The sequence below is a fragment of the Somniosus microcephalus genome, chromosome 2 (genome assembly GCF_052327205.1).
Source record: "Somniosus microcephalus isolate GS21.2 chromosome 2, FLI_Smic_1.0, whole genome shotgun sequence".
Classification (NCBI taxonomy): domain Eukaryota; kingdom Metazoa; phylum Chordata; class Chondrichthyes; order Squaliformes; family Somniosidae; genus Somniosus; species Somniosus microcephalus.
In genome coordinates this window covers 147,558,749-147,579,601 of record NC_140988.1, presented here as the reverse complement: position 1 = coordinate 147,579,601, position 20,853 = coordinate 147,558,749, and the positions used below count along the sequence as shown (strand labels likewise).

At 48.5% G+C, this 20,853-nt stretch overlaps 1 protein-coding gene across 1 annotated transcript in view; it reads left to right on the top strand.

Annotated features, from left to right (window-relative positions):
- Positions 1–20,853, top strand: part of prkg2 (protein kinase cGMP-dependent 2) — a 179,100-nt gene that overhangs the window by 108,006 nt on the left and 50,241 nt on the right. Inside the window, exons 10-12 of the mRNA XM_085965162.1 lie at positions 12,582–12,671; positions 12,810–12,951; positions 13,350–13,513. Coding sequence (XP_085821288.1) covers positions 12,582–12,671; positions 12,810–12,951; positions 13,350–13,513 — 396 coding nt within the window. The remainder of the gene's footprint in view (positions 1–12,581; positions 12,672–12,809; positions 12,952–13,349; positions 13,514–20,853) is intronic.

The window sequence follows — 20,853 nt, the reverse complement described above, 5'->3', positions numbered from 1 at the left end:
AGTATATCGCCGATCCTTGTTCGTTGCTGGGTCAAAATCCTAGAACTTCCTACCTAATAGCACTGTGGGAGTACCATCACCACACGGACAGCAGCTGTTCACCACCACCTTCTCCAGGGCAATTAGAGATGTGCAATAAATGCTGGGCTTGCCGGCGATGCCCACATCCCATAAACGAATAGAAAAAAAGCTCTGAGTACTTTAGAGATAGGTTAGACATGGGATCTGCATGTGGTGACACACCGGGCATGAGTGGCCTGCAGCCAAGGCAAGGGTAAAGGGTAGCTCAGGTGCCAGCTCCCTGGTGGGTGAGGTCGCACATGAATTCTGCTGCACAGGACTCGGGTGAAGACTTTGATGGGGTGGCCTACAGAAGAACGCTGATGGGTATGCAGAATGAAATGCTTGGTGCATTGGCAGGCCTGCCAGAAAGCTTGAATCCAATGTCAAGGAGCATGGAGGAGTCCAGCTCCAGCCTTCCATAGGGTTTTGGGCAGAGCTTGGAGCCCATCCTTTCCAGCGTGGAAGGGGTGGGCAGATCCATTAACACACTTGCGGACCCAACCATCATGCCACGTCTGATGGCCGAAGTATCAGCTTCCATTGCAGCACAAGCAGAAGCCACCCAACATCTGAGTGCTGTAATGGAACTCGGATTGAAGTTATGCAAGCTCAGACTGCTGCCATCATGGCTGGGTTTAACAGTGTTGAAAGGGACTTGCAGGATCTCTCAGTAGTCCAGCAGTCTATACTCCAGCAGGTTACTAGGATTGCTGAGGCGCCGCCCCGGGGGAGTGGCAGTGGCTCCGTGGAGCACGAACCTGCTGTCCTCTCTCAGGATGACAGCATTCATCCTCCCACCACTGCCACTCCGCCAGTGCCCTCGCTGTTGCCTCTCAGCCAGCCAGCCCAGATTGCTGCCTTGCATGCGGAGGTGGTGCAGTCCGAAGCAGGGCCTACTAGGCCCAGAGCTCCGAGGTCATCCTGCAAGGCTATCTGCAGTCTCCCCCACTGAAAGTCAACAGCCTTCCACCAGCCATGCTGCAGCCACTGGGGTAGCACTGCACAGGAGCACTAGGATAGGCAAAGGAACACTGAGACAGGCACTAAGGGAATGCACAAAGGTGATTTGTTTAATTTTTGATGGATAGATGTACAAAGTTGGATTGGAATGTTTGCTTTGTGGTGGTTTTATTTCAGCATTGTGGCTAAGAGGACGCTGTGATGGTCAGTAACAGAGGGAAGATAAGGTGTGGGACTAAATTTGAATGGGGAATTGGGATTTTGGTCACTTGTACCACAGGCAGATGATTCGATCCCAGATATCCCGGCCAGAAAGGGGCTGTCTGAGTTGCCTCCTTCCTTCCATTTCCTCCTCCTCCCTCTTCCGCATCCTCCTCTTCCTCCTCCTCCTCCTGCTCCTGAACTGGTTGTCGTTTCCCTGGTGGCAAGAGCTGTGTCCTCATGATGGCGAGGTTGTGTAGGATAGAGCAGACCACGACAAATTGGGACGCGCGCGCTGGCGAGTTCTGTAGGGCTCCTCAAGAGTGGTCCAGGTAGCGGGACTGTTGCTTCCCCACCCCAATGCTCTGTTCTATGATATTTTGTGTGATAGCATGGCTCTCGTTGTACGCATGCTGGCCATGTGTGGTTGTGTTGCGGAGTGGAATCAGGAGCCAGATAGTCAAGGGATAGCCCTTGTTGCCCAGTAGCCACCCTCTGGCTTGTTTTGGTGGCTCATAGACTGAGAGAACAGTGGACTGGTGCAGAATAAAAGCATCATGACTGCTGCCAGGTTACTGGGCATTCAATATCATGATGTGCTGAGCATGATCGCACACCAACTGCACATTCAGTAAATGGTAACCTTTGTGTTTGCGCTACAACTCAGCATTTATATACGATGCCCGCAAAGCTACGTGCACGCTCTGCCTGTTTCTCTCTGGTCAGAGAGAAGATGATGAAGTCCCCTCTCCTGGCATAAAGAGCATCTATCACCTCTCTTATGCAGCAGTGGATGGCGATCTGGGAGATGTGACAGATGTCGCCTGCTCCAGTCTAGAAGCATCCCGACGCGAAGAAATTCAGGGCCACGGTCACCTTCACAGCCACTGGCATTGCTGTCCTTGCCCTGGTGTGCAGCTGCAGATCTTGTTGCAAGAAGTGGCAGAATTCTGTGAGCACCTCCTTCGTAAAGTGCAGACGCCTCACACACTGCTCATGGATCAGGTTGCGGTAAGAGAACTGCTCTTGAAAGACCCCAGGTAGGTAAAGCCTCCTTCTGAGAGCCCTTCTACCCCTTCTCCTCCTTCCTCTGTGAGGAGCTTGTTCTCTTCTTTGCTGCCTCTGCTCCTTCTCCCTGTCATGCTGCATGTCAAGGGGGATGACAACTACAGCACCCATGACTGGGAGCAAGTGGTCTGACCAGAACCCTTGAAGTCAGAAGCAAGGCCTTCTCCACTTGCAGCACCACTCCCTGTCACTGCAACAGATTTAAATAACTCTAGACTTGGCCCTGCACCAGCAGCGTGCGCGCGCTGCTCGAATGCTAATTTAGTCCCAATTCTGCACCCGAAGTGCCCAAACAACGGGCACCACGCAACCGAATTCCTAGGCCCTAGTCTCCCTGGAGCATATATCAGAAATTCTGACATGTGGTTCTTACAATTTTTCCCGATCATTCGTTTGAGTCATGGGCTGTGTGGGGGGAGGCAATTTTGACTTTATGCAATAGTCTAAAATGGGTAATAGCAAATTATATCTATCCCGATTATTGGTCGCGATTTTGTCTGAGACGGGTCCCGGGCGGCCAGCGTTGGTGTCACGGTCCCAGCCTTCTGCCTACTGCAGCCCGCATTCTCCAAGTGGTTTTACGTTAATAGGGCTTGTTAAGCCCGCCCTACGAGGTTCCCAGCCAATTAAAAGGAAGTGGGTCTGATTACGTCATTTGATGATGCGTCATTAGCCGGTTTCCTTAAAGGGGCCATGTCCAAATTGATTTTGCTAGTTCTGCTCTCAGTGTTCTACAGCATTGAGGTACTGCAAACACTGATAAACACGGCACGAAGGTGCATGGCTGCACCCAGGCTCTCCCATAACTCCCTCCATATGCTTATGGGGAGAGTCACGGCACGTAGGGAGGTTCTCTTCCTTTCCCATGGGCGGGAGAGACCTCCCCAGGAGATCAACACAGCCTGGTTGCACATTGCACAGGAGGGCAGAAGCAGGGATGTCATCAGGAGGACCAGGCTGCAGTGGCGCAAACCTTTCAATGATCTCAGTGGATCACGAAACGCTACTGCCAAGCCACACTCAATCTCATCCTGTTGTGCCACTCATCACATCCACATCACTCTGCCTTCCCTACCCTACTCATATCTTTACTCACACTAACTTACCTTGCACCTCCACCCATCTCTCTCGATCTGCATTATCATTTCCCCATCTCATGAGCCACCTCTAACACTCACCCTCATCCTACTGCAAGCATACCAACCAACAACACACAAGGGTAGGCACGTGAGAGGTTTAGTCAATGTTCATGTGAAGTTTCTGGTAATGTGCTGTCAAACATTGAAACCTTTATTTTCAGCAGTTTACATTCATGGACAGATTTGTGTGCACTTTTGGAAGTGACTTAATGGGGGTGATTTTCACTCAGAAGTTGGGAAGGAGGCGGGACTACAACTTTTGGGGTTGTAGTCCCGCCTCCATTGAGATGCGGCCAATCCACGCAATTTTAACTTGATTGACCTTGTTGAGCCCGCCCAGCGGGCTCAGCAGGCCAATTAAGGGCCACCCGGCAACAGGTGACGTCATAGACTGAAATTTCATCTGTCAAGACGTTTTGACAGATGAAATATCAGTGTTTCACAGCTGTTTGAAGCTGTCAAACACTGACAGTCTTACTTCTAACCTGAGTCCTTCTACACAGACAGTTAGAAATCTCTCCGGCACAGAAAGTTGCAGGCTGTCACTTTTGACAGTTTGCAGCCGTTCTGCTTTCTGTGCCGGTTAGATGATGGACTCCCGAAACCTAGAGGAAGGAAGACTAAAAAGGTAAGTACAGGTAATTTAAACTTCTTTACACACTTTAGACACACCAAACACACTTACCTTTGCACTCATGCACCCATCACTTACCTGAACACCGACATCTCGACCCCTCCAAGTCCTTCAACCCGACGGCCCGACTCCTCTAACTTGGTGTGGTTTGGAGCTGTCGGGAATCCCACACTTCAAGCTTTCAAATCGGGATTAGGCTAAAAACTGCCTGTTATAGACCTGTTAACAGGCAGTTAATTATCACTAATCCCTTCCCACCTCGGGTAGGCGGGTCCCAGTGCGGGGCATGTACCCGCCTCCTTTGAAACTTACATGGAGGTGGGTTTGGGGCGGGATAGTGTCGGGACCCCCGAATTCGGGACTTTAACCCCCTGCACGCCTCTAATCCCGACTCCACAGGTCAGTTAAAATCGAGGCCAATGAATTGTAGTGAATGGTGAGTCATAAGGGTTCTCCCCCCCACCCCCCGCAATGGTGACGGGTGTGAAAGGAATGGCTTGGGCATTGTAGGGATGCTTTATGTTGTTGGTGTGGGGTGGTGCCAACCTGATGCATCATGTGGCATCCAGGGTGTACAGTATCAAGTGAAGTAAATCTGACCATGGTGAGGCCATCCTTGGTGTCTCGGGCAGAAATGTGGTCGGGTGCTGATGCCCTGTGTCCTGTGCAGCATCAATTGATTGCGGAGACAGCTGGTGTTGTTCTTGGTGCTGCTGGTGTGCCTGGTACTGCTGGTGTTATGGCTGATCTTGGTGGGATTCTGAGGACCAAGGTGAGATATTTTCAAGGGAACTGATGCTGATGGAATAGATGGCAGGTGAGGTTGAGATGACAGAAGTGATCTGTCAATGGTGAGAGAGGTTGTTCCAATGAGGTGACACTGGATAGAGAGTTGGCTCCAAACACTTGCAAGCTACAGAAAGCTCAATATGACTTCCAAATGCAGTAACCAACAGCTTCTCAGCTTTGAAAGTGAACAGCTGTAACATGGGACCTTTTATACAACTTTGGCAGCTGTCAGGTCATGAGATAATTCAATGCTGAGCTGACGTGTTCCCTGAGCAGCAGGTAACTCTTAGGGGAGCACGTAAAATTGAAATGTAGGCATAAAATAACACTTAATTAGATCTTAACAATCAATTTAATGATGGCAATTGCCTCCCCCACCGCTTGGTGTCGGGTCTGCTCAACACTGACAACCGGACACCTGGGAGACCCATGTGGAGGCGGGTTGACAGTGGATTCCCTAACCGCTGTCAAGCTTTTCTATTTTGACAAAGGACCTGCCTTCAAATCCATCCATTATTTCCATTGGCTTCGCAAAGGTAAAATTATCACCCGTGTCTGAATTTCTGATGTGCAGTTCGAGCAGGTGATGCTTCCTGGCAAGTGCGTGCAATCATAAAATGACCCTTCTTCTATCTTCCTAACTGGCCGATTGCTGGGAGCTCCACCTCTACCAACTATTTTTTAGAAATGATTTTAACTCACTGAAAAAAAAATCACTTTTGCAGCAACAAGGCTATTCAGCTGTTGAGAGTAACTTTGTTGCTATATTATTGTTAAACTTATAAATTTATATTTGTTAACTATTTTAAATTTAAATTTTAAAAAAAAATTCTGCTCTGCCTGTCTGCTTCTATTTCACCTATTCTTTTTCTAGCCTATTCTTCATCATGCCTCACAGCGCCAGGGACCCGGGTTCGAATCCGGCCTCGGGTGACTGTCTGTGTGGAGTTTGCACATTCTCCCCGTGTTTGCGTGGGTTTCCTCCGGGTGCTCCGGTTTCCTCCCACAGTCCAAAGATGTGCGGGTTAGGTTGATTGGCTATGATAAATTGACCCTTAGTGTTAGGGGGATTAAATACGTGGGGTTACGGGGATAGGGTGGGATATGTGTTGGTGTAGGGGTTACAGGGATCGGGTGGGATATGTGTCGGTGCAGGCTCGATGGGCCGAAATGGCCTCTATCTGCACTGTGGGGTTTCTGTGATTCTGTGATTCTGTGATCCCTTATTTTAACTTTAAAACTATTTATTAATTAAATGGACTTTATTTTTATTTTTATTTTACAATTAAAAAGAAAAGCCCTAACTAGTTTTGTCCAGCTCCTCCATCCTGTCATTTTAGATCTGGTTAGAATCCACATAAGTTTAAGTCAGTCACTAATTAGTTAAAAACTGGCTCCAAAGGCCAGAATACTTTAGCTATTCAGCAGACTGCACATTGCAGTTTGACTTGGCCATGTTATTGAAGTGACCAGGTCAAACTATTGTGTGAAAATCAGGATTAACTTCAGAAGCCCAAACTGGCCTAAGTGGCCAACAAGGTAACTCACCTAGGAAACTGTGTGATGCCAAAAGGGCCATCTTCTTCGAGGTGTTCAATGGGTTAAAATGAATTCCTAATTTTGTAAAATTAAACACTATTATTGATAAAATTGTTGAAGACATGCTTTTGCACCAGTGTCTTTGCTGTCTCAGAAGAACCATCTGGCCTTTAAGGGCTGCCTTATTTAATAATCTACAGCACTAGAGCGCTTATGGTTTGAGCCTAACATAAAGCAGAATATGATATGTGATCAAAAAGTTCATGGGTTCGGTTTATGGAATGAAAAGGAGGTGACAATAGTTAAAAGTCGGAAATTACTTCATTCATATTTAATCACTACCGTGACATCTGAATTTTTAATACCAAGGGAAAATAAATTTTAAAAGGCTGCCCTTAAGAAATTAATGAAAGTGCCAAATAGCATCAGCTGGAGTTTTCTTTTCTCCACTGTAATTGGGGACTCTACTACAGTATTGTGCCATGTTCCATCTAGTGGTCAGTGAGAAAACCTGCAAACTCCAACCAGTGAGAGCAGATGAGTGGTGTTCCAGTGTAACGTGCTTCTGCACCAGAAGGAGGCAGGAGAAAGCATTAAAGAGAACAGAAGCATTCAGAAGATTTAATGTAAAATGTGTAAGAAGGGTCTACATGAGCTGCTGGGACACTTGGTCCGGGTATGGGAGCAGAAGATAGAGGGAGAGGTAGCCACCTGCTGACCCTCTCCCTCCATCATGGCTAACAGCAGGATTCCCATTGCTCCCATGACAAGTAACACCACCCATAGAAACAGAAGATAGGAGCAGCAGTAGGCCATTCGGCCCCTCGAGCCCGTTCTGCCATTTAATGAGATCATGGCTGATCATTAAAATTCAGTACCCTGTCCCTGCTTTCTCCCCATATCCCTTGATCCCTTTAGCCTCAAGAAATATATCCAACTCCTTCTTGAATATATTTAATGAATTGGCCTCAACTGCCCTGTGTGGCAGAGAATTCCACAGGTTCACCACTCTCTGGGTGAAGAAATTCCTCCTCATCTCAGTCCTAAATGGCTTACCCCTTATCCCTAGACTGTGACCCCTGGTTCTGGACTCCCCCGCCATCGGGAACATCCTTCCTGCATCTAGTCTGTCTAGTCCTGTTAGAATTTTATAAGTTTCAATGCGATCCCCTCTCATTCTTCTAAACTCTAGCGAATATAAGCCTAATCGACCCAATCCCTCCTCATACGTCATTCCTGCCATCCCAGGTATCAGCCTGGTGAATCTTCACTGCACTCTCTCCATGGCAAGAACATCCTTCCTCAGATAAGGCAACCAAAACTGCACACAATACTCAAGGTGTGGTCTCACCAAGGCCCTGTACAACTGCAGCAAGACATCTTTGCTACTGTACTCAATTCCTCTCGCTATGAAGGCCAACATACCATTTGCCGCCTTAACCGCCTGCTGCACCTGCTTGCTTACCTTCAGTGACTGGTGCACAAGGACACTCAGGTCTCGTTGCACTTCCCCTTTTCCCAATCTATTGCTGTTCAGATAATAATTTGTCTTCCTGTTTTTGTCACCGAAGTGGACAACATCGCATTTATCCACATTATACTGCATCTGCCATGCATCTGCCCAATTACCCAACCTGTCCAAATCATACTGGAGTTTCTCTGCACCCTCCTCACAGCACACACGCCCACCCAGCTTTGTGTCATCTGCAAACCTGGAGATATTACATCTAGTTCCCTCGTCTAGATCATTTATATATATTGTGAATAGCTGGGGTCCTAGCACCGATCCCTGCGGTACCCCACTAGTCACTGCCTGCCACTCGGAAAAAGACCAGTTTATTCCAACTCTTTGCTTCCTGTCTGCCAACCAGTTCGCTATCCAAGTCAGTACCTTACCCCCAATCCCATGTGCTTTAACTTTACACGCTAATCTCTTATGCAGGACCTTAGTGAAAGCCTTCTGAAAGTCCAAATACACCACATCCACTGGTTCTCCCTTATCTATTTTACCAGTTACATCCTCAAAAAATTCCAGTAGATTAGTCAAGCACGATTTACCTTTTGTAAATCCATGTTGACTTTGTCCGATCCTGTCACTGTTTTCCAAGTGCTCTGCTATTACATCTTTTATAATGGACTCTAGCATTTTCCCCACTACCGATGTCAGGCTTACCGGTCTATAATTCCCCGTTTTCTCTCTACCACCCTTTTTAAATAGTGGGGTTACATTAGCTATCCTCCATGCCATCTGCTGCCAGTACCTGGGGTGAGTGGTACACTGACAGGAGATAGGGAAATTGGCTGTTTTCTCTGGGTTCGTCTCCACTGTAACTTAACTGCAGCAGGGCAGTCAAGGATCAAGTGACTGAATTCCCTACTTGTGGGGTGGTGGTTGGGTGACAGGGAGAGGGTGAACATTTCTGGCAGCGTACTCAAGAGGATCTGGCATGAGACACCCAACTCCATTTTCCATCTTTGCCTGCTGCTATATCAAGCAAGCAAAGGAAAACTCAGCCCAAAAAAGTCAGTTGAGCCATAGATTTACCAGCTGGCAACCCCAATGCTCTAGCGTTGGACCACCCACAACGTTCAGCTGCTTTCAGTATATAGAGGGCATAACCAGTACTGTGGCATTGTGTTTTGGAGCACCTATGTACAGCACCAAGGAAGACAGAGATCAGGGCCTGGATTTTGCGGTGTCAATGACAGCGTACGCGTATGCTGTCGTAGCCTTCTAAAAGGCCCCGCAAATTTTGTGTTTCCACATGTGCGAAAACCCAGAATCACAGAATCACAGAAACCCCACAGTGCAGATAGAGGCCATTTCGGCCCATCGAGCCTGCACCGACACATATCCCACCCGATCCCCGTAACCCCTACACCAACACATATCCCACCCTATCTCCGTAACCCCACACATTTTAATTCCCCTAACACTAAGGGTCAATTTATCAGAGCCAATCAACCTAACCTGCACATCTTTGGACTGTGGGAGGAAACCGGAGCACCCGGAGGAAACCCACGCAATCTGTCAAGGTTCACCTTGGCCGATCTACCGCACCGACTCAAAAATCACTTTCCCTGGAGCAGAGTTGGGCTATTGGGCTATTTGCCCAACTACAGCCCAGCAAATGCCCGTGAAAGTGTAAGGGTTAATATAAATCTGAAATTAAAAATTTGGAAATAAAAAAATCATGCACAAACACTTAGGGGGGAGTTTTTCGGGGGTCAGCGGGTGCGTTTGGTGGCGGGTAGGCTGGGAAAATGTTTTTTTTTTACACCGGGTAAGGAACCCGGTGTCAACCCGCCTCTACACTAGTCTCCCAGATGTCGGGTCTGTCATCGCTGAACAGACCCGACACCAAGCGCCCTGGGGAGGCAATTTAGATCATTAGATAGATTGTTAAGAAGCAATTAACTAGTATTTTAAGCTCACCTTTAGATTTTTAGAGTTTGCCAATGGCTTCCCCGCTGCTTGGGGATCACGTGAGGTAAGGAGGGCCGGTGTTGTGTCAGCAGGTGATGATTTCTTTACTTGACAGCTGTAAATGGTCTATTAAAGCTCCCTTTTCATAGGTGATCACTTTCCAAGGTTAGAAGCTGTTACTTACTGCATTTTGAAGACAGATTGAGCTTTATGCAGCTCGCAAGTGTTTGAAGCTAACTCTCTATCAAGTGCCACCTCATTGGAACAACCTCTCTCACCATTGACAGATCGCTTCTGTCATCTCAACCTCACCTGCCAACTATTCCATCAGTATCGGTGGCCTTGAAACTAACTCACCTTGGTCCTCAGAATCCACCACAATCAGCCCCAACACCAGCAGCATCGGGCACACCAACAGCACCAACAACAACACCAACCTTCTCCACAATCAGCTGGTGCTGCATAGGACACGGCATCAGCACCCGACCACATTGCTGCCCGGGAGGCCAGGGATGGCCTCACCATGGCCAGATTTACTTCACTTGATACTGTACACCCTGGCTGCCACATGATGCGTCAGGTTGGCACCACAACTCACCACACCATAAAGCATCCCTACAATGCCCAAGCCATTCCTTTCACACTCATCACCATTGCGGAGGGTACCGTTATGTCTCACCATTCACTGCAACTCAGTAAGCCACTTCCATAGGTGCACACAAATCCAAGAACACAAAGTGCTGAAAATAAAGATTTCAATGTTTGACACCACATGAACAGAAATTTCACATGAACATTGGCTAAAACACCCTTATGCGTTGTTAGTTGGTACGATTGGACTAGGATGAGGGTGAGTGTGAGGGGTGGCTAGTGAAATGGGGAAGTGATAATATAGATAGAGAGAGATGGGTGGAGGTGCAAGGTAAGTTGGTGTGAGTAAGGATGTGCAGGAGTAGGGTAGGGAAGGCAGAGTGATGGGGATGTGATGAGTGGCACAGCAGGATGAGGCTGAGTGTGGCTTTGCAGTTACGTTTCGTGCTCTACTGAGATAATTGAAAGGTTTGCGCCACTGCAGCCTGGTCCTCCTGACGACATCCCTGCTTGTGCCCTCCAGTATTGTGCAACCAGGCTGTGTTGATTTCCTGGGGAGGTCTTTTCCGCCCATGGGAAGGGAAGAGGTCCTCCCCATGTGCTGTGACTCCCTCCATAAGCATATAGCGGGAGTCATAGGAGAGCCTGGGTGCAGCCCTGCACCTTTATGCAGTACTTGTCAGTGTTTGCAGCACCTCAATGCTGTAGAACACTGACAGCACAACTGTCAAAATCAAATTGCGCATGGTCCCTTTAAGGAAACTGGCTGATAACACGTCATCAAGTGACTTTTCCTTCAAATTGGCCGGCAAACGTGCTGGCTGGGCTTAACAAGCCCAAGCAACGTAAAATTCTTTTCACAGAGTGGGCTGGAGCCAGCAGCGTGGTCTCACCCCGCCACTGACCCTGGCCCCGCCTCGATAGGCGAAATCGTGGCCTTAAAATTAGTTTATGCAAATGTTGGCCTGGATTAAAATGTTTAAAATTATTTTTCAAAAAATGTAATTTTTTAATTATGTATGCTTTATTGAAGGGACTTTTAATTAAATTTGAAAATGGGAACATTTATTTTTATTCCAGTTGTATAAATTATTTAATTATTTGGGGATTCCTAATATGCTTATGGGGATTCTGTTCATAAATGGATTCCCCATAAGCATATTAGAAATCCTCCTTTCTGATTGGAGGACCTGGCGCACGTGAACCCAGGGACACTTCTGAACCGTTGCATCCCTGGGATCCGTGGGCCTTAACACAGGTGTACGCCTGGGAGCCTGAAGGTAAGTGCGGATATTTTTAGCGGGTTGGAGGCGTACTCCGGAGGTACGCCTCCGACCGCAAATTCCGGGCCCAAGTTTAACCCGTTGAGCTGCCAAACTCTGCTACACTGTGAAAGAGACAGCGGTCAGCCTGCTTTCACTTAGCCTCTGGCAGAAAACACGAAAGCGGCTCAGCAGCGGCCTATCCTATTACTGTGGCTTCGTTGTATCATATCTGGGAGACCTTCGAAGGGAGACAACAGGAAGAAAAATGGGAGTTTGCTTTAATAGAAATATCCAAACCGTTAAAAAAATGTTGAGAATACACTATGGGTAACAATTGGATACAGCATGCATTTGCACAAATGAACCAGTCCAGATAGATAGTGAGAAATTATAATGTAGCAATCACAATACTCATGAAGGCAATGAATTTTATAACCTTGAATGCTGTATTTATAATGCTCATTCTTTATGCTTTTTTGATAATATATTTTTTAGTTTTTAAGTGTACTTCAGTGGGATACATGGGGACAACGCTATGTTTTTGTACTTCATTTACATTTTCAATATTAGTAGTCAACAGAACATCTAGCTCTTCGCTAACATTAAAAATGTCACCAATGTTCTGATTATTGCTTTGCACATGTGTTTCACCATATGTCAAATTAATACCTCCAGCATAAAAGGGCTATTACCTTTGTCTTTATACTAATTCCAAACGCTAATTTAGCTACAATCGTTGACATGGCTGCAACTGTTTGCAATTAACTTTGGTTAACTTGCTGATTACAAATCTGCAAACACTACTGAATTGTTATTAATGTTTTCCCACAGTATACTTCTGTTAAGATTTTGAGCGAGCTTCACAAGCTGTGTGCCATCTGTTTTCTCCCTTTCTGATGTTGTAGACTGTTTCGCAGTTTTAAAGACAACAAGTATGTTTATATGCTGCTGGAGGCCTGCCTTGGAGGAGAGATCTGGAGCATCCTTAGGGATAGGTGAGCTGACCTAATATTTGCACACAAACATTGTATTTGTCTTTTTAAAGCAAGCCTTATTGAATTTTGAAGGTAGAAGTCTATCTTATTCTACTTGTCTCACTGACCATATGTCTCAATACATTCTTCTCGTGGCAGAGGTTGCTTTGATGAATCCACCTCAAAGTTTTGTATTTCTTGTGTGACTGAAGCATTTGATTACCTGCATCATATTGGAGTCATCTACAGAGACCTGAAACCAGAGAACCTGATGCTGGATACTGAGGGATACATAAAGTTGGTAAGTATTATGTTCTTCTTATGTTAGTTCTTAAGAACTAAATGCATTTGGGCACACTAGTGTAGTGGTTATGGTACTGGGCTAGCAACCCAGAGGTGGTGAGTTTAAATCCTTTTTAAGGAACCAGCAAGTTGCACCAGAATTCCTGGCCTCTCCACCCACCATGGTGGGTGTACCAGATGTGCCTTAGTGGTGCGGGCACCTGTCAGTGCCATGCAAAATAATAAACATCCCTCTGATGCCGCAACGTCCATCGAGGCCAATGGTGGATGTTTCTGGCCGATGTGAACTCTGCATATTTGCTGGGATCACAGGCCTGTGCCTTTTCACAGCCATCATAGTTTTAGAATAAATAGTGTAGATAATTGGAATACATTTCACTGATCCTCTGTTTTCAGGTTGACTTTGGATTTGCTAAGAAGATTGCCAGAGGTCAGAAAACATGGACGTTTTGTGGCACTCCTGAATATGTAGCACCTGAGATCATTCTGAATAAGGGCCATGATTTTGGTGTAGATTTCTGGTCACTGGGAATTCTTGTATTCGAGCTTATTACTGGAAGGTAAATGCTCCTTTCTATACCCTATATCTGTAAACACTGGGCATTAAGAAAAACACAAATCAAAAAGTAAAAAGATAAACCTTTAAAAACTATTTGCTCTCTGCTGAGTTAGCTGATCTCAGCCAGCATAGCAGTTAGATGCTGCAATTGACTATGTGTCCATGGGTTCGTAAGAGGCAAGATCATTCAAATCCAAATCAGATAGATTTCTTTCAAAAAATAACAATTTGGGATATAGTATATGAGTAATTTGAGACATGACATGTGGTAAGTGTAATATGCTTTGGAAGAAAAAGGTGACTTTGGACTTAAGGGGGGAGAAATTCGGTATTGCCCCGTTTGGGGCGCAATTATTGGCCGGGCGCAAAGTTTATTGCCTGGCGCTAATTATCGCCTCCGACTGCAAACTTGGCTTCTATCGCCCCTGGAGATGATTGGAGCGCTAAATCAGATGCTACACACCTCTCTTAAGGCGCTAATGCCGAGGAGCGAGGTGTTACCTCAGAGCGCTGGCGAAGCTCATGTGATGTCAGTCAGCAATGGAACACAGACACACTGGCGCCGGCCAGTTCTTAAGGGGAGGGTCGATCTTGCTCTCCATCCATACCCTGCTCATTGCAGCCTTGAATCTCGGCCTGGAGAGACCTGTACATCAAATCTGCTGGAGAGGCCCAGGGAAAGAGCTCAGAGTGCAGCCCCCACAGTCTCTTCTAAATTGATGCAAGGAAGGTCAAATCAAAATGAACCTGCAAAGTGCTGCTCAGTACCCAAAACTCCTTCACACAACATTGAGGGGGAAAATTTCAGTTGGTAGCGCCACCCGTTAGCGCCTTAAGAGGGCGCTAAGTGGGGCGCAAACCAACTAGCACCCGGGCACGGCGATATCTGCGCCTCTCGTGAAATTGACTGGACATTTTGCGGCGGCGCTAAACAATACCACCTGATCTCCTGCGCACGTAGATCTTGACGTCATTCGAGAGTGCAACGCCCTTGGGGCGCCCCGGACCGGAAATTCAGTGGCGACCCCCTCCTTTCCGCCTGGCGCTACCAACGACAGGTTGACTGGAATGCATCCCAGTCGCTGTGGAGCTGGGGGGGGGGCGCTATTTAAAGGGGGCCTCTTCCTGGCTTTTGTGTGGTAGCCATTTTTGCACCACTCATTCTGAGAGAGCGAGAGAGATTTGCAGAGAGACAAGGAGAAAAAGAGAGACTTCTGAATTGAGTCAACGCTGTCTGAGGTAGTTTTGGCTTCTGACCATAACTTTGCAGGTACTTTGGTTTTTGACCTTCATAACTTTGATTGCCCAGATACTATGGGGGCTGCAATGGATGGGAACGTCGTCCTTCTCCATCACATTCGGAGGGCACAGAGGCGCAGAGAGAGAGTGGCAATCATGGCCAGACGGAGGAGGGCCAACAGGCCTCGGTACAGGAGACCTTACCCTCCCAGGGTTTTTCGCCAACAGTTTTCCTACATTAATATGTCTGAGGAGCACTGTTTGCAAAGGCTGCGATTCAGCAAGGAGGTGGTCACTGAGCTCTGCCACCTGCTTCAGCCAGATCTGCAGCCTCAACTGAGGAGCAGGACATCTTTGTTAGTGGCAGTGAAGATAATAGTGGCTCTCAACTTTTATGCCACCGGCTCATTTCAATCAGCTACTGGGGACATCGCCAATATCTCCCAGTTTGCAGTGCATTGCTGCATCCATCAGGTAACAAATGCCCCCTTTAAAAGGAGACGAGAGTACATCTCTTTCCCCATGACCCCGGACAAGCAGAAAGAACGCGCAATGGGCTTTGCCATGATAGCGGGCTTCCCCATGGTGCAGGGCACCATTGACTGCACGCATGTCGCTTTGCGTGCATCGCAAGAGAATGCCGAGGATTTCCGCAACCAAAAGGGCTTCCATTCCTTAAACGTCCAGTTGGTCTGTGACCACAGACAGCTGATACTCGCTGTCAATGCCCACTTTCCTGGCAGCAGCCACGATGAATTCATCCTGCGCCAGACTTCTGTGGCAGACCTTTTCCAGGCACCGCATCACCCAGGAGGTTGGCTTCTCGGGGACAAGGGATATCCTCTGTGCACCTGGCTGATGACACCGCTCCATAAGCCCAGCACACCTGCTGAGCTGCGATACAACGAGAGCCATCAAGCTATCAGGAACATTGTTGAGCACACAATCGGCTTGCTCATGCAACGGTTCCGCTGTCTGGACCATTCTGGAGGAGCCCTGCAGTACTCGCCTGAGCGAGTCTCCCACTTCGTTGTTGAGTGCTGCATGCTGCATAACCTTGCAATCCTCAGGGCCCAGCCAATGCCACCAGACATTGGAGCACCACCAGAGGAGGAGGAGGAGGAGGAAGATGAGGAGGATGATCATCAGCAGCACCAAGGCGGGAGGGAGGCACAAAATGGAAGGGTCGTTCGTCAAAGGCTCATAGCAAGTCACTTCTAGGCCCCCTCTGAGGGAATGGCTTCTGCCATTCAAACAACCTGAATGAAAGCATCCCGCAACCCCTAAGCCGGTCAAGGCAACAATGAGTGCAAAGACCAAACATGTACATTTTGAACACAGACAATTCTTTATTTCACAAACTCTGTGTGTCTCATTTCCGCATGACAAAGTAATAGAAAGAAACACAAAAAAAAGCAGTCATTCACATAACTGGCTCTCACAACCTGGAGACAATGTCCAAAACAGTAACAAAAATTTGACAACGAACCTCGGCCTTCAATAAAACAATGAAAAACATTTTGCCACACCTCCTACTTTTTGCCCTTCGAGTGTGATCTACTTCCCTTGGCAAATTTCCCCCTTCCCACCCTGCAGCTCCTCCGTAATGGGACCCCAGTGGTTGGAGCAAGGCTGGGGGAAGGCTGCTGAGTGTCAGAAACTGAGATTGTAGATGCCCTTGAGGGACGGCCTGGACCAGCTCTGGGCCTGGAGGGCCCGGCTGCTAACTGCACCAACTCTGCATGGGTGGCAGCAGTCTGTCCTACAGGTGGTGGTAAGTGCAATGGAGAAGTGCCAGTGGTGGCAGCAGGAATGCTGTCACCTTGAGAGAGGACAGCAACTCCCTGCTCGACCGACACACTGGCACTCCCACGGGGCAGCACTTCAGCATCCGGAGCAATCTGATGGTGCACAGATTGCTGGCCTGCTGCGGCGTGGTGAGTGCCCCGGGGAAATCTGCCTGATCCAGCGAGGATGGCAGCAGTCAGTGCCTGCGTGGCCTCAATCTGCGTCTGCGTGAGACCAGCCACTGACTGCATTGCAGCACTAAGCATTTGCGTGGCAGCCGCCTGTGCTACAGCGAAGTGCTCCACACTCCTTGGCAGTGATTCAATGGATTCGGGCAACCTTGCCACTGCAGCCATGAGCTCAGTGTGCCTTTGCTCCGCCTGGACGCTCATTTCAGCGAGGACCCGCTCCTCGTCTGCGTCCAGTGCAGCAGGACTCGAGGCCATGCTCTCCCTCTGGGGAGAAGGCCCCCGAGCTTCCCTACCCCCATCGCGTTGCTGCAGCCTGCTGGGTCCTGGAGCTTTACCCTCATCAGACCATTCCCTCCTGCTCCCCTCCAGGGAAGGTGTGCCCCCAGTGTGGGCATGGGCTGCCTCGGTTGAGGGTGGCGCTGATGGTCCGGCTTCCTCTTCCTCCTCGCCTTCAGCTTCACTCTCACTGGCAGCTTGAGGGCCCGTCTCCTCACCTGGTGAATCACCATCTGACAGCAGGGAGGTACAAGAGTGGCTTTAGCGTGAGGACAGGGTGGCAGCAAGGGAGGCATGAGTGCAGCAATTTAGTGATTTGGATTGAAAGTGTCAAAGGCTGCTGTTGTGAGGAACAATTGGAAGGAGAGAGGACAAAAAGGTGGTGATCTTACCATTGCTGTCCAGAATGGGGTCGGCGTCTCCAGTGGCGACGGGACCAATCACCCGGCTTGCCACAATCCTGTGGACGCGCACCTCAAGATTGCTGAGGGGTTGCAGCTGAGGCCACCCTCCACCGGTGCGTTGCTGCTGTCTCCTATTATGAGTCAGCTTGGCCTGCAAAAAAAAGGATGGCGTCTGAGTAAATATACAGCCATGATCTTGCCTGATGTGCCTCCCATAGTTGAATAGTCCTTACTGTATGCAGCCATGGCCTTGCCTGATGTGCCTCCCATAGTTGAATAGCCCTTACTGTATGCAGCCATGGTCTTGCCTGATATGCCTCCCATAGTTGAATAGCCCTTACTGTATGCAGCCATAGTCTTGCCTGATGTGCCTCCCATAGTTGAATAGCCCTTACTGTATGCAGCCATGGTCTTGCCTGATGTGCCTCCCATAGTTGAATAGCCCTTACTGTATGCAAAGTGTGGAATGTGCATGTGTGTTTGATGAAAGGGCCATAGGTGTTGGATGAGTGTTGGACATTGGGGGACTTTCAAGACCCTGTGGCCATAGAGTGAGGTTGAGATGGAGGGATGAAGAGGTTTTGAAAAAAAAGGCACTGACCCTGACGACCCGAGTGAGGTCGTTGAACTTTTTCCTACATTGCACATGGGTCCTAGGCACCATGCTGCTTGAGGAAACGCTTTGAGCCCCCTCCCTCCACACTCTTCTGTACTCACGTAGCAAAGGCCTCCTGCCACTCTTTGGGTACAGAATGGATCTTCTGCGCTCCACCCCGCGAACCAGAGCCTCCAAAGCCAGCTCGCAGAAGCGCTGTGCTCGCTCCCTGGCCCTTTCCATAGTGTCTGGCTGCTAGATTTAGCCACAGGTCTGCCCAGGCTGAGATTCAAGGCTCCAGTGAGCAGGGTGTGGCTGCAGAGCAAGATCGACCCTCCCCTTTAAGAATTGACTGGCGTCAGTGTGTCTGTGTTCAATCGCTAACTGACAGCACCTGCGCTGCGCCCACCCTCTGAGGTAGCGCCTCGCTCCTCGGCCTTAGCGCCTTAAGAAAGGTGTGTAGCGCCTGATTTAGTGCTCCAATCACCTCCAGGGGCGATAAAAGCCAAGTTTGCAGTCAGAGGCGATAATTAGCGCCAGGTGCTAATCTTTGCGCCCGGCCGATAATTGCGCCCCAAATGGGTCGATACCGAATTCCTCCCCCTGAATCTCTCCAGAAGTCTCTCTCTCTCTCTCTCTCTCAGAATGCGTGGTGCAAAAATGTCGTCGACAAAAAAATGCAGGAAGCGGTCCCCTTTAAATAGCGCTCCCCCAGTCCCTTCCCGACTACAAAACGCTCCCCTCAACCTGTTGTTGCTAGCGGCAGGCGGTAAGGCAGGGGGCGCCACTCAATCTCTGGTCCGGGGTGCTACTGGGGCGTTGCACACTCAACTGACGTCACGATCTGCGGGCGCAGGAGATCATGGCGGTAGTGTTTAGCGCTGCCGCAAAATGTCTGGTCAATTTCGCGAGCAGCGCAAACATCGCCGCGCCCTAAGGGGGCGCTAATGGGAGGTGCAAAGCAACCAAATTTTTCCCCCACGGTTCCCAAAGCTCTCCAACACAGAGTTTTTCTCGCGTTATTTCTGGGTCTGTTGTAAACGAATTGATAGAGATTGATTGCCATGATTAGTCAAATACCCCATTTTCATTGTGTCATGCGACTACCGGGATGGTAGAAGGCAAACTAGATGGGCCTTCATCTTTTTTCCTGTAGCAATTCCTATTTTCCTATCCTTCTTCTGATTGGTATCCCAATAAACAATGGTGCAAAATGCTTGTGTATGGATTTCAGATGAGAACAGGGCTGGGCTGGGTTGTGATGCTCTCCACAATCGAATAGACTGCTGACCTTCACTGTCTAGCTTTAGACACAAGGATGCTTACTTAAGCAGTTGAATGCAGGAACAGACTATTCATCCATTTGTACCACTATTCCATGCGGTGCTCCAATCCTAAGATGGGTTCTCAGAAACGAATGGGAACAAAAACCTTTCTGCCTGTGAAGGCCATGCTCAAGACAATCATAAGAAATGTGCAGAGCTTTTATGTGTGTGTGTGTATATGTGTGTGTGCTGGGGGACTAAACATGAAAAGTGACTGTCGTGTTTAAAAGAACTAGGTCCAGGGGAGTGGAACTAATTGGACAGTTCTTTCAAAGAGCCGGCACAGGCACAATGGGCCGAATGGCCTCCTTCTGTGCTATATGATTCTATGATTTTAGTGTCCGGAACACCCCATTTCGAGTGCAAGTGGATTGTACCAGACCATGAAATCCAGTGTAAATCAGTTCTGGAAGATTGGGCCCGGCTCCGTTATGTGATCAGGCCAGCGACAGGTGTTTGAAGCTCCCATCCATAGTAGACAGGAGCTTCATCAGGCTATTCAAAAGAGGGCAGGGAAGGGCACCGCTCCATTTCCCATTCCATGATGGTTGCCAAGCCCCGAACATGCTCAGCAAACCCCTCGGCATGGACTTTTAGGGAGGTGGGCCTTTAAAAGACCTACAAATTTTAATTTCTTCTATCACCCCCAACACCCCTTCCCCTTCGCCCGGCACCTGCCCATGCAAGCGCAGGAGATGCAACACCTGCCCTTTTACCTCCTTCCTTCCCACCATCCAGGGCCCCAAACACTTCTTCCAGGTCTTCTTCTTATCGTGTCCACGGACAGTCTATACATAGCCCAGCCAGAACTGGACACATTTTTGCGCCTTGTTGTTGGATTCGGCAAGATCTGCAACAGTGCAGGGTTCCTCTAACGATGGGCATTGCAGGAGATGTTGCATAGTCTGTGCCTCAGTTCCACATTCACAAGTTGTCGGGCTGGTTGAATATCCCCATTTGCTTAGTGACACCTTTGAGCAACCTACACCGGTCCTAAGTCTGTTAAGGCACTTCCAGATTGCCCAGTTGCAATTAGCTCCTGGGGGAAGGCTTTCATCAGGTAAAATTTCCATCGCTGGGGATTGTTCAAGACTGGCGAGCCGGTCTTTCCACAAGACGATGCGGGCTTCAGATGAGGTTGATTGTAATGGAACAACACTGTTCATGAAGCTCTTCCTTGACTTTAGGCAGCTGGGTGTAGGTGTATGACAATGTAGAGGGTGCCTCTCATCTGATGTTTGACGGGGTCGCTCTTTCTTGCTGGCTACCGTTCTTCTTATATCAGGGGGAGCGATACCTGCCAGGATATATAGGCTGTTGGTGTTTGTTGGTTTTAAGCAACCTGTGATAAATCGGCAGCTTGCATTCAGAACGGCATCCATCTTCTTGGCATGAGTAGACCTTTCCCATGCAGAGCAGGCGTATTCGTCAGTGGAATAGCAAAGAGCAAGTGCACTGGTTCGCAATGTTTTCGGGCTTGCTCCCCATCTTGTGTTAGTGAGCTTATTCAGGATGTTGTTTCG